Genomic DNA, 12,132 nt, shown 5'->3' with positions numbered 1-12,132 from the left:
TTCGTGTAGTGGTCCCCACCAATAAATGACATCGAACAACAGAACGCCGGTGCGTTCTGTTGTTCGACGCCGGGCGACGCGCGCACGGGGACGTCATCGTCAACAGCGTCTACGGTCGTCCCACAGCTAAGAACGCACCTCCTCGTGCTAGTGTAGCACAGGAAGGTGCGTTCTGACCCAAAGACGCCTACCTGGCGACTTCGGGTCCGTCGCAGACGCCGGGTGTAGCAAGGGGGGGATGGGCCGTGTAGAAACGGCCATAACTCGACGACGAGGCGTCGCACACTCCAGGCGTGTGTCTCGTCGTCGTCCTGACTCCCAGAGGAGTCAGGAAACGGCCTCCTATCCAAGGATAGGCGACCAGGGAAGCAGCGAGGGAGGGGAGGGGGAGAAGGTGTGAAAAACAGAAAAAACGAAATTCAACAACAACGGCGCCGCCGATTTGCGCGGCGCCGGTGTCGTTAGATTCCTATACTCACGACGAGTCGGGGGCGACATCGAAGCCGAGAATGCGACGGCGTTCTGGGTTCCGATGTCGGGGGGACCGCGAGGGGAACGGGGTGCGCGTGGCGATGTTGGGGCGATTGTACGCGTCTGGGCTGCTTCCACATCGAAGGTACAACCTATTAGAAGGTTGTAAACCTGTAAAACAAAGGTTTGGGCCCAGCACGACCCGCTCACGATGAGCCGTGAGGCGGGCATGCCAGTCCCTCCTATCAAACAACAAAACATCGAATGTGAGTTGATTTGCTTACTGTTTCCCCTTAGTCTCTGTTCCACCCCACCTGGTATGTCCATTCCAGGCCTGAGGAATCGGCGGCGGCGATGTCGAGAGCATCAAGAGCCGGCAGGAGCATGACGCGGGACTTAGCGTCTCACGCGCGTCGGCTCGTGTTCGAGGCTGCCTCGCTCGCGCTCTAGAGCATACAATACCATCAGTAAAACATGTACTCGGGGGTCTTCGTACCTGCAGATTATGATTATGAGGGTACCGAAGCGCGACAATGTGTGCGTTGATGTCTGCGCGCGACTTTGCACAACCGCCACCGCCGCCATCGCCGCCGGTGCACTCGGTGGCTGTCTTACCGCTCTAGGCAATCATCGTTAATGTTCAAGCAGATGGGGTTAAAGCAAAGACAGGAACCCGTTCCCAGCTCTGGAGTCACAGAAATAAGTCCTGGCAGCTTCGTAGCATATTAAAATGGTGGCAATGTATACTGCACTTCTGTAGATGGTGCTTGAACTGGACATCAGCAGGTTGTGCTGGCCTCTCTGGTGCCTATGAAAAATAACTCTACACACTTGAATGCGGGTGTAGAATCATCCCTGGCACCAGCAGACTGAGTACTGGGCAAGTGTCCGGTCATCTGATCCCTTCTGATATTTATTTCAGAATAATAGTAATTCTGTAGAAACTCAACCGCAGCATGCGAAAGGTGCGGTGGCTGATCAACATTCACTTCAGAGCTGCCCTTGGGTGTTTCCAAGAGGTGCAGAGTCTGTCAGTGAATTTCAAGCCTGCGTGACCCACTGAGTCCCAGGCCAAGCATGCTGGAGCGTGAGTGATGGGGCTTGGTGGGTTTGGTGCCTACTGACCGAGATAGACTCAGGGAGCTTCAGACGGGGGGATGCATGCAACGGGGGAGAGATTTGACCCCTTTCAGCCCCCACCGTCGGTGTCCGTGCCAGCAAGGGAGATCGGTGGAGGCTGAATGGGAGGGTCTGGCGGCTGCGGTGCCTAAGCAAAGAGGCTCACAAGGGTGGAAATAGGGTGCTGCAACAAAGAGCAGAGAGAGGGGAGCGATTCCAGCCCCTGCCGTCGCGGGTTGCAGGCCGTCCGCACACAAGCGCCCGCAGGCGGCCGCAGGGGGGGAGGGGGGTCCCGGTGGGTGTTTCAATGTTGACTGGGAGGTGCGTAAACCCCCTGCCAGATAGTCAGAAGGGCCGAAAAGGAAGTATTTCCCGCGATGGACGGTAGGGGGGCCTACCGTCCATTCCATATGGGTAGGTCTCTAGGCAGAACACGGCATGAGACTGCATGAGATGGCATGAGGAAATGATAGGATTTTTCTGAGTGGCATGAGATGGCATGGCATGGCATGGCATGGCATGGCATGGCATGAACCTTTTTGGGACAGGCATGACACAGCCGCATCCCAATTGGGGCTGGCATGACTACCATATAAGGAAATTTCACAGCATGGCATGCTGCAGCGAAGGGTTCGCTGCAGATAGTATAATATTAGGGGACGAAGGGGAAGGGCCGAGTCATCCCAAGTCATCAGAGCACTCTAGAGTTGGAGGTATCTCTTCAGGACCACCGTTGCCAAGGATGCCCTCTTCCATGAAGCCCCCCCATGAGGGCCGATACCTGGGGCAGGGTATAGGACACAGTGTATGGCATCGCACATACCCAGGTGCATCCTCCGCATAGGTCACCCTGTGGAGCAACACACAAGCAAGGAAAACCTCTGCAACCCTACAAACTGCCATACTAGCGCAGGTCATAGGTCACTTGGTTAAATATACCAGTTACAAAGAGTCCTATGTCAAACTACACAAGCTGAACACTGATGCAACTAAAACTCTAACCCATGTGAGCCTTGTCAGATTCTGCCTCTGAGCTTGATGTAGAGAGTTCCACTATAGAGGAGATGAAATGTAAGGCCATGCAGGAGAGCAGGGTTGAACATTACTTACCATCAGAAGGCAATGCTCTGGCACGCTTCTTCAGGCCATTCCTCATGGACCCTGGCCAAGCCTTTTTGATGCTTGAGATATGGCGGTGCTTTCGCTCTTACATATGTTATTTAGTCAGGAGTGGTTTCCAGGGAAATATAGAATAAGTCACTTACTGGACATCCAAGGAAGCGGTACTTCCAGTTCTGTCAGGGTGTTAGGCCCCTCTGGACTGCTTGGCATCTCCTTGCTGAACTCTTCTTCAATCCGCTCAAACTGCTCTTCTATGGTCAACCCCTCCATTTCCTCTAGATCCTCCAGTTGCTGATTGGGGTCAGGGGACGTCCTCCTAGGATGCTTCCCTCGAGCCTTCTCAGAGGGAGATTCATCTAATTGAATGTTCATCATTGGAAAGGGGCAGTCAGTGTGATGTTGCATACCTGGAGAAACTGAGCGAGAAGGGTGTGTGTGTGGCTGGTTGCCTTGACCTTGAACTTGAACTTGTGGTATGATGAGATGCGAGAGGGTTGCATCTACTGCCGTGACACCAGACACAGAGATCATGTCATGCTTATCACAATGGCTGCTGCAATTCCTCCCTTCATTACCAATACCACTGAGTAATGTACAACCCATCAGGATTGCTATCCGGCAGGATAACCTCGACATACCTAGCCAATGACGGAAAGGCCACCCATGACGAATCATCCACAAGTCGCATATCAGCAGCGTATGATCTGTTATCCATGTCCAATGGCAGCGAGGCGGCTCACTTGTGAGTCTGTGCCAGACGATGTAGTCGTCGTTAATGTTGGGAAGGAGCGACGAACGCGCATGCCTGCACCACGGCAACGCGCGTCGCACGGCCGTATATTTCATACCCACAACACCTAGATCGTAAGCAGCACCTAGCGACAATACAATTACTTGGGAACACATGTCTGTAGTTGTATTCTCATTGGTACAGACATAAACCCTGTACAATAACCTAGTACGACAAGACAATCATCGTCTGCATCTCCCGACAGCCCGCTGCGCTTTCACAGCTCGCATCGCTGCCGGGACCGAGATGAGTGTTTATAGCGCGTACGGAGAATCACCGGCGTAGGCTTGCCGTAAGATGAGGCGACGGTGTCCGACGCCGGTGTTTCGCCCTGCTCTCTCCGACCTCCCCATCGTCGCGCTTGTCGTCCCCCTGCTTTTCTCGATCTCGGATTCAGAGGATTTCTTAGAAAGTAACGCGAGAGGGCTGCTAAGCACGAGGCTTCAGGTTAATTAAATGCACGTGCGAGAGGGCATGGAACGCTGAAAGCAGACGCGAAGGTACGCCAGTTCCCCCTTCTATCGCCGGTAAATCGTTCCATCTCTGAATAATGAACGAATGAATGAAGATTCGGTAAAGAAAGCATGTCGACTATTGCACCGGAAGAACAGACGACACGAGGCAGCAGCGAAGAGGCTCCCTCCGACGTAGCCACGCACCCCGCTCCTTCTCTCCCGCCACGCTCTCCTCTCCGACCAGCTCCCCGTCCACGTACCGACTCGCTGGCACCGTCTCGAGCGTCAGCGGCGGATAGTCTACCCGACATTCTCAACTCTGACGCGATACTGATGCATCTAACCCGGCATCGCAGCCTGGGCTCCCTTTCAGGCCTCTTGGACTCGCTCACGCACTCGGACACGTCTACGCTCTCGGTGGAGAATGCGGACATGGAGGCCTTCAAGGATGCCCCGGGCAAGCCGCTACCGCCAGAGCCCTTATCGCCGCTATCCCTGTCCCCCATCGATACCCTAGAGTCGACTTCCACGGATTCCAGTTCGTTGCTACCGCCAACTATTACCGCCCAGACTACTGCTTCTGTCTCGAAACGCACTCATGCACTATTGGAGCTGCTATCTTCCGAAAGGGCTTACGCGTCCGACTTGGCGCTGATACGAGCGGTGCACATACCGCTGGCGTTAGGTGAGTACGCGTTTTCCCAGTTACTACTCCGACAAACTAAGTGTCCGCAGGTCAATCCGCCGAGCTCCATACTCCCGTCACCGAACAGACTGCCTCCTCGTCAAGCTCGTCTCGAAGCTTCTCCATGTCCTCGACAACGTCCAACACTTCAGTGTCCGTGCCGCCCAACTCGAAGCCGCCAATGACTCGTGACGACGTCAAGACGATCTTTGGCAACATTGTCGAGTTGGCCGAATTCTCCGATGCCTTCTGCGAGAGGCTCGAGGTGGCACTGGGAGAGGTGCTCGAAGGCGGCGAAGGAGAGGATCGTGTCGGGAAGCTATTCCTTGATATCGTAAGTTGCTCCGTTCCTGAGTCACCGCTAATATTGAGCGGACTGTATGTAGATACCGTTGCTCGAGCCGCCTTACAAGACGTACATCACTCGTCACCCGTCTTCGCTCTCGCACTATACCGCCCTCACCACACCATCTCCCACCCCCGCGCTCCAAGCCTACCTAAAAACCATCCAGACCCTCACCTCCAGCCTCACGCACGCGTGGGACATCCCCTCCCTCCTCATCAAGCCCGTCCAGCGCCTCCTCAAGTACCCGCTCCTCCTGCAGTCGATATACGAAGAGACGCCCGAGGGCCATGGCGACAAGGAGAACCTCAAGAAGGCGAAGGAGAAGATGGAGGAGGTCGCGCGCGGCGTGAACGAGGGCCGCCGGCGGTGGGAGGTCGTGCGCGAGGTCCTGAACGCCGGGAAGAAGGAGGGGCTAGGCGAGGCGAATGGGAAGCGCGAGAAGAAGCGGAGCGGCAGTGTACCGATCGGCGTCGCTGCGAGCGTCAAGCTGGGCCGGATGAAGAGTCTCACGCGCAAAGTCTCGTACGGAAAGGGCTCCATCCAAACCGCCGCGTCTGTGAACGCGAACGATACGGCGCACGAGGAAGCCGAGGCGGTCGCGGCGTACGAGAGCGACTTGCAGGCGCTGGACGAGTTCATCGAAGACTTTGCAAAGGCCGCGAAGCAGTGGGCGACGTCGACGAAAGAGTACCACACCCAGCTGCTCTCGTGGTCGCTCAGCTTCGGGCGCGTCATCGGCGTCATTGGCGAGAACGGTGAAGGAGGGCGGAGCGAGGCGTTCGACGCGTTTCTCGGTGTACCCCGGAAGCACATCGTGCCCCTGTGCGAGCAGCTCGAGCACGCCATCGAGACAAAGCTATTCGCCGACCTCGCGAGGCTCAAGGAGACCATGAAGGCGCCAAAGCGACTCCTCGAGGCGATGCATACCTTAGAACCTCTACATCACACCCTCTTGCATCACACCTTCGGGTCATCGGGTTCGCGACCGCCGCCAGCGCTGCTCGAGGCGAGCCAGTCTTACATCGCGCTTCGCGGCCAACTCGCCGCCGAGCTGCCGACCTATCTCGAGCTGATGGAGAAAGGCACGCGGGGCTGCGTCGGGATCTTCGTCGCCTGGCAGGAGCGCTTCTGGGAAGACGTCAAAAATAGCTGGGCGGAGCTCTGGGATGCGCTCAAGGAAGAAGGCGAAGAGTTGAACGAAGGCGCACAAGGCGGCGCCGAGATCACGATGGCGAACTGGTGGGACCGGTGGCACCTCATCGACGAGGCCCTCGAGCGGCTCACGATCACGAAGCGCCTCCCGCGTAGTGCAAGGGACAGCGTCGGTAGCAAGGAGAAGGAAAAGAGCAGCAAGTCGACTGTCAAGGACAAACTCTCTGCCTTGCAGCCTACGCATGCGCCGTCATCGAGCGTGCCGTCTACCCCCACAACTCCAACGTCCCTGCTGGACTACTCCGAGGCTGAGGCAAGACAACGAGATCCTGCCGCGGAGAGCTTGGAGAGATCGTATCTCTACGCGTATACTATGGGCCTGAGCACGGCGGTGCCCCAGAAATCACCGACGTCTGGGTCTTTCGGTACTCCGCCAAGGAAGTCTAAGGCGTCCAGCGGACCGAGAGAGAGCTCCGACAGCGGCTTAGGGAGGAGCCTCGGAAAACGTCCGAGCACCGAGAGTCTCAAGTCCGGCAAATCCGCCAAGAGTGCCGTCTCGGGATCTGGAAAATCGAGGAGATCGGACGCGTCCACTGGACCCCTTCCTACTTTCGTAGATGAAATCGGCGAAATTGTTTCCTCGCTAGGCCCCGGTTTCGGTTCCAGAAGCAAGAAAGTCCCCATCCCCAAGAAGAACAATCAGACTGATCATACGGATACAGGACTTCCGCCTGGGTACGAGGCCGAAGAGCTCGATCTCTCTAATTCACGCCTGGGTCGGGCTTCGCGGCGTCCCAGCTTCCGACGCAAATGGTCTGATACCGTCAAGCCGCCCTCCTCGTCTCGCCGGTCGCCTTCTCCTTCTGCTTCGCTGTCTCAGACGCCGCCGATGCCTGCACCGATGGCCTCTAGGAGTGCGTCCTTCCCCATGGTCAAGGAACGAGATCTGACGCCTAGTCGTAACCCTTCACCATCGAAAAAGACGAACGCCCGGACTCCTCAAGGACCGCAAAAGATAACCTCGCACGCAAAGGCCTTGTACGCGTGTCAGGTCGTACATCGTTGCGAGCCCCCTCCGAACGTTTCGTACCATTCTCTGCCCTTTTTCACTCTTCGCCCTGGGATCACTCTCGATGTTCTGCATGAATCTGGGCACCCCTCGAATCACCCTGACTTACCATTATACGTCGATGATGGAGAAGACTGCCTGTTGCTTGTTAGAGACCGAGAAACGCACCAGCTTGGTTGGGCCTTGGCGAGTTTTTTGACTCCCGTGAGGTAGATGCTCGCTCATATCATCTTGTCGGACGGATGGACATTTTGACGTCGAACATATATTTATCTACTTCGTTCTTGAATACTTTTGCTTTCTTGTTTCAGGGACTAATGGTTTGTTTCGTCTTTCACCCATGTATAGATCATACCATTGTAATTGTACGTGAAGTGCTTGTATCATCGTGGTTGTGGATCATAATTCGACTACCCCGTATTCTACGTAGGGTGGCCGCTGCTACGTGAGGCCAGAATATGACAGCGATCATAGACCTGACCTACGGTTGGATACATAGCGATCGCAAAGTTCGTCCCTCTCGAAGAGTTCTTTGATGAAAGTAATCTGTCGGAATGAGCTCGCAATGGCCACTCGACGATTGGCAGTGTCAACATATCTGCCGAAGAGGCAGAACAGGGAGCTAAGACTTCTCTAAGACAACCGGTCCCACGTCCAACCCTCCGAGGCCCACTCCGGCATCTCCGTCTCGAACGTCCCCAGACTGGTCGTATACCTCAGAGCGTGCAAGAAGATATACAGCTTTTCGGGCTTGGGATCCGGATGCAGAGGAAGGTAGCACTCGGGACAGAATCGCACGTGTTCCGCCTTTTCGCTGTACGTCTCCGGCTGGGATGCGTCCTTCGAATGGATATCCTGCGGTTCGGGGTCGATCACTGTTAGCTTGGCGATGGCCTCGTCCGGGGTCATCTGTTTGCTCGCGCCGGCATCCTCCTCGACTACGACCGTGGCGGCCGCCCCAACGTCAAGCTGCGCCTCTACCTCGATCTCCTTATCCTTCGACCGACTGCGGCTTCTACGCTTCTGGGCCCACCCGGGACCTCCACGTTCTCGCCTGTGCGGAGGCGGCAGCGGCCTCTGCATGATATTCTGCGGCGCGAGCCGACCCTTTGCGAGGAAGACAACGTCGCGCCAGCGGCTCCAGTCTTCGTCTTCGTCCTACAAGCAGCTCATGTAAAGGCAAGCCCGTGCAGAAAATAACGAAAGAAGTCGAAGAAGTCGTACCTTCATATTCCGCAATCGGGTGATAATTCTGACAGCTTCCGCAGAAAGCGGAACAGGAGAGCCCATCCCGATGTCATGTCCAGTCTCGCGCGGGAGCAACTTCCGGCTCTGCGTGCTACTAGCCGCTCCTTGCTCGCCGTAACCGACGGCACTATCTGGGACACTTCCGACCGGCGTGGAACTTTTAGTACTTGTTGGGTGCCCCTGAGACGGTGCGTGCGGCGAAGGCGCGGGTGAGGTGCCGAACGTGAACGTCGACGATTCCGGGTTTACACTCAAAGCCCCGGTGAGGTGCGAAGGCGGCGCAGGTGCAGCGCGTTCCTCAGTGGGTATGGTGTCGATCCCGTTCTTACCAAGGTTCGGACCCTAAAGCAGTATCCCGTCAGAGCAGGAAGCTAGGCTACACGAATAGGAACGCGCACCCATATTCTCGCCTCGCTATATATGGGATCGTTGGCGATCGGGTAGCCGAGGTATTGGAGGTGCACTCGAATTTGATGGGCTGCACGACGCGATGAATGAGCCTTAACGCCCTTTCCTTCGTCGGCAAGCGATCGCTAAACTCACATCGTCCGGTTAGGGGTCGACCTGAACAGCATCAGCATCGTAATAAATCGAAGTGAAGCAGAAGAGCCGCACAATGTAACACGCTTGAATCTGTATTTTCGTCGTAATGTAGCCGCTTGAAGATGGTCTTAGCTTCCTGCATAAATTTCTGTCAGTCAGTACGCTTGAAAGCCGGAAGAAGAATTCTGACCTTTCCTTCCGGATGCACGACGTTCAGTCCCATCTGGCGATCGACGCAGAGTAGTGGTTGCTCACACGTCACTTCCTCCCTGTATGCGTGTAAACACCGTACTTGCACCTGAGGTCGCGTCACTCACTCGGGGAATTGCCCGCGCACTCTCGCTATGTACTCCTTCCTGACCTTCCCCTGGACAAACTCGTCGGTCAGGATCCGCGCGCGGGCAGAGGATAGAGCCAGGATCATGAGGCCTGAGGTGAGCCTGTCCAGACGGTTGACGGCTGAGCGAGAGTCTCGGGTAAGAGGGTACGGACTCGGGCTGGGAAAGACGACGAGACGTACTGTACACTTTCTCGAAACCAAAGTCGTCTTTCATTATCTCGATGAGGGAGTGCTTGAAGTATCGCCCTGTAGGGTGCACGGGCTGAAGAGATTGTCGGTTAGGTAAGAACGCCATTGGTACTGATCGTAGGTCAAAGAACCCTCGAGAGATATAACTACAAGTATAACGAGAGAATGCGGGATACGTACAATGCTCCCGGGCTTGTCTATCACCACAAACTCTCTCTCTTTGTCGTGGTGCAGAATTCGGACAGGTGAAGCCGTGACTGGCGGCTCGTGCCGATGAACGACATTTCTGCCAAAAATTGGTGATAAGCTGCAGGTGGGGAGCCGGGCCGTGGAGGGATAAAACTAATACACGTACTCTATTCGATCACCGTCGCGGATGATCATGTCCGGTTTGGCAACCTTACCATTGATAGTTGTGACTCCAGATTCCAGCGCATATCTCTGCATGTTCATGTGCCAATATAAACGTTCCGTACCTTAGCCGTCACTGAAGCTTAAGGGAAAATGCAGAGTCACAACACGATGGGACGCAAGCAAACGTCCGTCACTTCCTACGTACGCTTGCTCGCCCCCCGCAGGAGGACATTCAAGAACGCCTTACGATGTGCCCTCTATTTTGGGGATGCAAAACGCCAAGGCCCTCGAGATTGCCATCGTCCAGGCTCATGACTCCCCACCCTACCAAAGCCTTGCTGGAACCATGGGGAAAGGGACGTACATAATATTCCATACTACGATCCCTAAACTCCGTACTGACAACCTCGAGGATTTCCCTCCCTAACCACCGCCCTTTGGCCATCGTATGGTAGGGGTACCAGTACGGCGGAATCTTCTTCAGTCTTTTCGCCCCGCTCTCGCTACCCGCGTCCTTCGACGACTCACAAGGCACGCTAGCAGACGTGCCTGTATCATCAGGAGGCGATACTTTTCGGTGCACAGGGGGCGGTGAGGGAATTGAATTGGTAGCCGCAGTTTCAGGCATGAGAGTGTGAGCCAGAAACCTCGCTAAAATATGTCGGAACTGGAGGTCGCCGGCGACAGGAAGAAGCGGATAGTGTTTGGGCGTCAGGGTGGGCCGAACGAAGGATTTATATACGAGACGTGTTGCCGAAATGCGGAGAATGGTGAGTCGCACTTCAGTGGTACTGACGGACCGACAAATTGGAAGACAAAGTCCAAAAAGGCAATCAAGAGATGCGCCAGAGTCCACAACAAGCAATGGACAAGCGAGGTTAGGGTCAACCTTTACCTATACCCATCCGCGGCCAGAACAAGCAGAAAATGCAAGAGATGCAGAGTCTTGCTACCAGGCACAAACAGTCCCTTCTTTGTGAGGACGCCGTCTGATCCTCTTGACATTTTTAATACAGACGCTATCCCGAGCGATGACCAAAATGCACGACTCGCGAACAATCTACAAATTTTGAGGGTTTTCTGGCTCTCTAAATTACCCCTTCCTGAAGGCGTTGTTCCCAGTATCGAAGAGGAAACTCTGAGAGAGAAGCACCGGAACATTACGCTGCTGAATGATCTCGCTACACTGTTGTGTACACGCCCAGTCTAAAAAAGGGTTTCGGCAAGGTCAGACCCCAGACCCCACCAGGCCCTACGTGTGACATCGACTCGATATAAAAACCGAGGATCAACTTGGCCTCTACTTGACTCGTATGTCGAGTCAAGGTCGGAGTCGGGCATCAAGCTGACATCCGGGCTGGACAACGAGAAAGCGGGTTTTCTGGCCAGCGGGCTTTCACATTTCATACAGCTGCTTGATTTTATTGCTCCTTGAATATGAATAAGAAAATGAAGCATATATTGCAATGCTATCTACAGACACTGTGTATATACAGTACATATAATCTTGTAAATACCAAACTACCTGTCGCAGTCACACCTATTAGAGCCCGCCTGCCACAATGAAACAGCACATTCTGCACATGATCATGAGCATAGACCATGATGATATTACAATACACGTACCCGATTCACCCTGACCCCAGACGCACTCCACCGACCAAAGCTCAATATTTGAGTGAATAAGATATCCTTCTGAGTGTTCCTGTATGAATGTGAGTGACGTGTCGGGGAAAGTTCGTCATCACTTACCAGTTAGCAATGAATGTCGGACGTCGCAGCCAGAGCTCTGTCACCCAGGCAGTCCACTGTCTCGTGGTGCGGCGGACGGGCGAGTGAGCGACAAGGAGCGGGAGATCGGAGCGAGAATGAGAGTGAAAGACGGAGTTGAAGAAGTGGAACGACTTGAACCACGGGTGAAGTCGCTCGAGTTCAATCTCCGCTCGAATTCAGTTCGCGTCAGACACGTCCTGTCCTTGAATTTCTCTAAGTCCCACAAACAGATAGTGGGGACTTGTGTAGCACTCCTTACGCCGTAGTACTACATCTGTTCTGGTTACTCTAATCAATCTTATTAATACCTAAAATACTTTGAGGCCTCAAGTCATCCTGTAGTCCAAGGTACAGCCTTTATATGCAGCGCAAGGTATCATCTCTACCTGAGGTTATGAGCTAATGCCCAGTAAAGCCCAAAGAGGATGTCAACTCGGTATCAGGGCGGTCTTGCTCAGATATCCCTCGCTAAGTCT

The 12,132-nt window shown here is 54.7% G+C and overlaps 3 protein-coding genes across 3 annotated transcripts; 1 reads left to right on the top strand and 2 right to left on the bottom strand.

The window, feature by feature from the left end:
• Nucleotides 1-2,587: 2,587 nt before the first annotated feature.
• GLOTRDRAFT_93908 (uncharacterized protein) lies at nucleotides 2,588-3,427 on the bottom strand (the record flags this gene model as incomplete). Its single annotated transcript, XM_007868396.1, has 5 exons — nucleotides 2,588-2,643; nucleotides 2,701-2,796; nucleotides 2,856-3,068; nucleotides 3,120-3,295; nucleotides 3,351-3,427. 5 exons carry the CDS (start codon nucleotides 3,425-3,427, stop codon nucleotides 2,588-2,590), a joined length of 618 nt encoding a protein of 205 aa, XP_007866587.1.
• A 436-nt stretch (nucleotides 3,428-3,863) lies between these two features.
• On the top strand, nucleotides 3,864-7,796 carry GLOTRDRAFT_138986 (uncharacterized protein). Its single transcript, XM_007868395.1, has 4 exons — nucleotides 3,864-4,002; nucleotides 4,071-4,642; nucleotides 4,693-4,976; nucleotides 5,029-7,796. Exons 2-4 carry the CDS (start codon nucleotides 4,087-4,089, stop codon nucleotides 7,420-7,422), a joined length of 3,234 nt encoding a protein of 1,077 aa, XP_007866586.1. The 5' UTR covers nucleotides 3,864-4,002; nucleotides 4,071-4,086; the 3' UTR covers nucleotides 7,423-7,796.
• GLOTRDRAFT_61435 (pseudouridine synthase) lies at nucleotides 7,777-10,367 on the bottom strand. The gene is made up of 13 exons (XM_007868394.1): nucleotides 10,248-10,367; nucleotides 9,885-9,970; nucleotides 9,710-9,815; nucleotides 9,521-9,602; nucleotides 9,318-9,459; nucleotides 9,191-9,269; nucleotides 9,073-9,136; nucleotides 9,001-9,021; nucleotides 8,856-8,935; nucleotides 8,693-8,799; nucleotides 8,434-8,539; nucleotides 8,250-8,367; nucleotides 7,777-8,084 (listed from the first exon to the last, which is right to left on the bottom strand). The coding sequence occupies exons 1-13, from the start codon at nucleotides 10,326-10,328 to the stop codon at nucleotides 7,843-7,845; spliced, it is 1,314 nt and encodes a 437-aa protein (XP_007866585.1). The 5' UTR covers nucleotides 10,329-10,367; the 3' UTR covers nucleotides 7,777-7,842.
• Nucleotides 10,368-12,132: the final 1,765 nt, after the last annotated feature.

This window comes from Gloeophyllum trabeum, assembly GCF_000344685.1.
Source record: "Gloeophyllum trabeum ATCC 11539 unplaced genomic scaffold GLOTRscaffold_00007, whole genome shotgun sequence".
Lineage (NCBI taxonomy): Eukaryota > Fungi > Basidiomycota > Agaricomycetes > Gloeophyllales > Gloeophyllaceae > Gloeophyllum > Gloeophyllum trabeum.
This window is presented reverse-complemented; position numbering and strand designations above follow the sequence as displayed.

Excerpts from the sequence above, each read along its gene's own strand:
- GLOTRDRAFT_61435 (XM_007868394.1), bottom strand. The coding sequence starts at position 10,328 with ATGGCCAAAGGGCGGTGGTTAGGGAGGGAAATCCTCGAGGTTGTCAGT. Across the intron at positions 8,936-9,000 it reads TCGACCCCTAACCGGACGAT|CCCATCAAATTCGAGTGCAC; the intron begins GTGAGTTTAGCG and ends CGCGTCGTGCAG. Across the intron at positions 8,085-8,249 it reads GCACAGGCGAGAACGTGGAG|TGATCGACCCCGAACCGCAG; the intron begins GTCCCGGGTGGG and ends CCAAGCTAACAG.
- GLOTRDRAFT_138986 (XM_007868395.1), top strand. The coding sequence starts at position 4,087 with ATGTCGACTATTGCACCGGAAGAACAGACGACACGAGGCAGCAGCGAA. Across the intron at positions 4,643-4,692 it reads GCACATACCGCTGGCGTTAG|GTCAATCCGCCGAGCTCCAT; the intron begins GTGAGTACGCGT and ends AAGTGTCCGCAG. Across the intron at positions 4,977-5,028 it reads GGAAGCTATTCCTTGATATC|ATACCGTTGCTCGAGCCGCC; the intron begins GTAAGTTGCTCC and ends GACTGTATGTAG.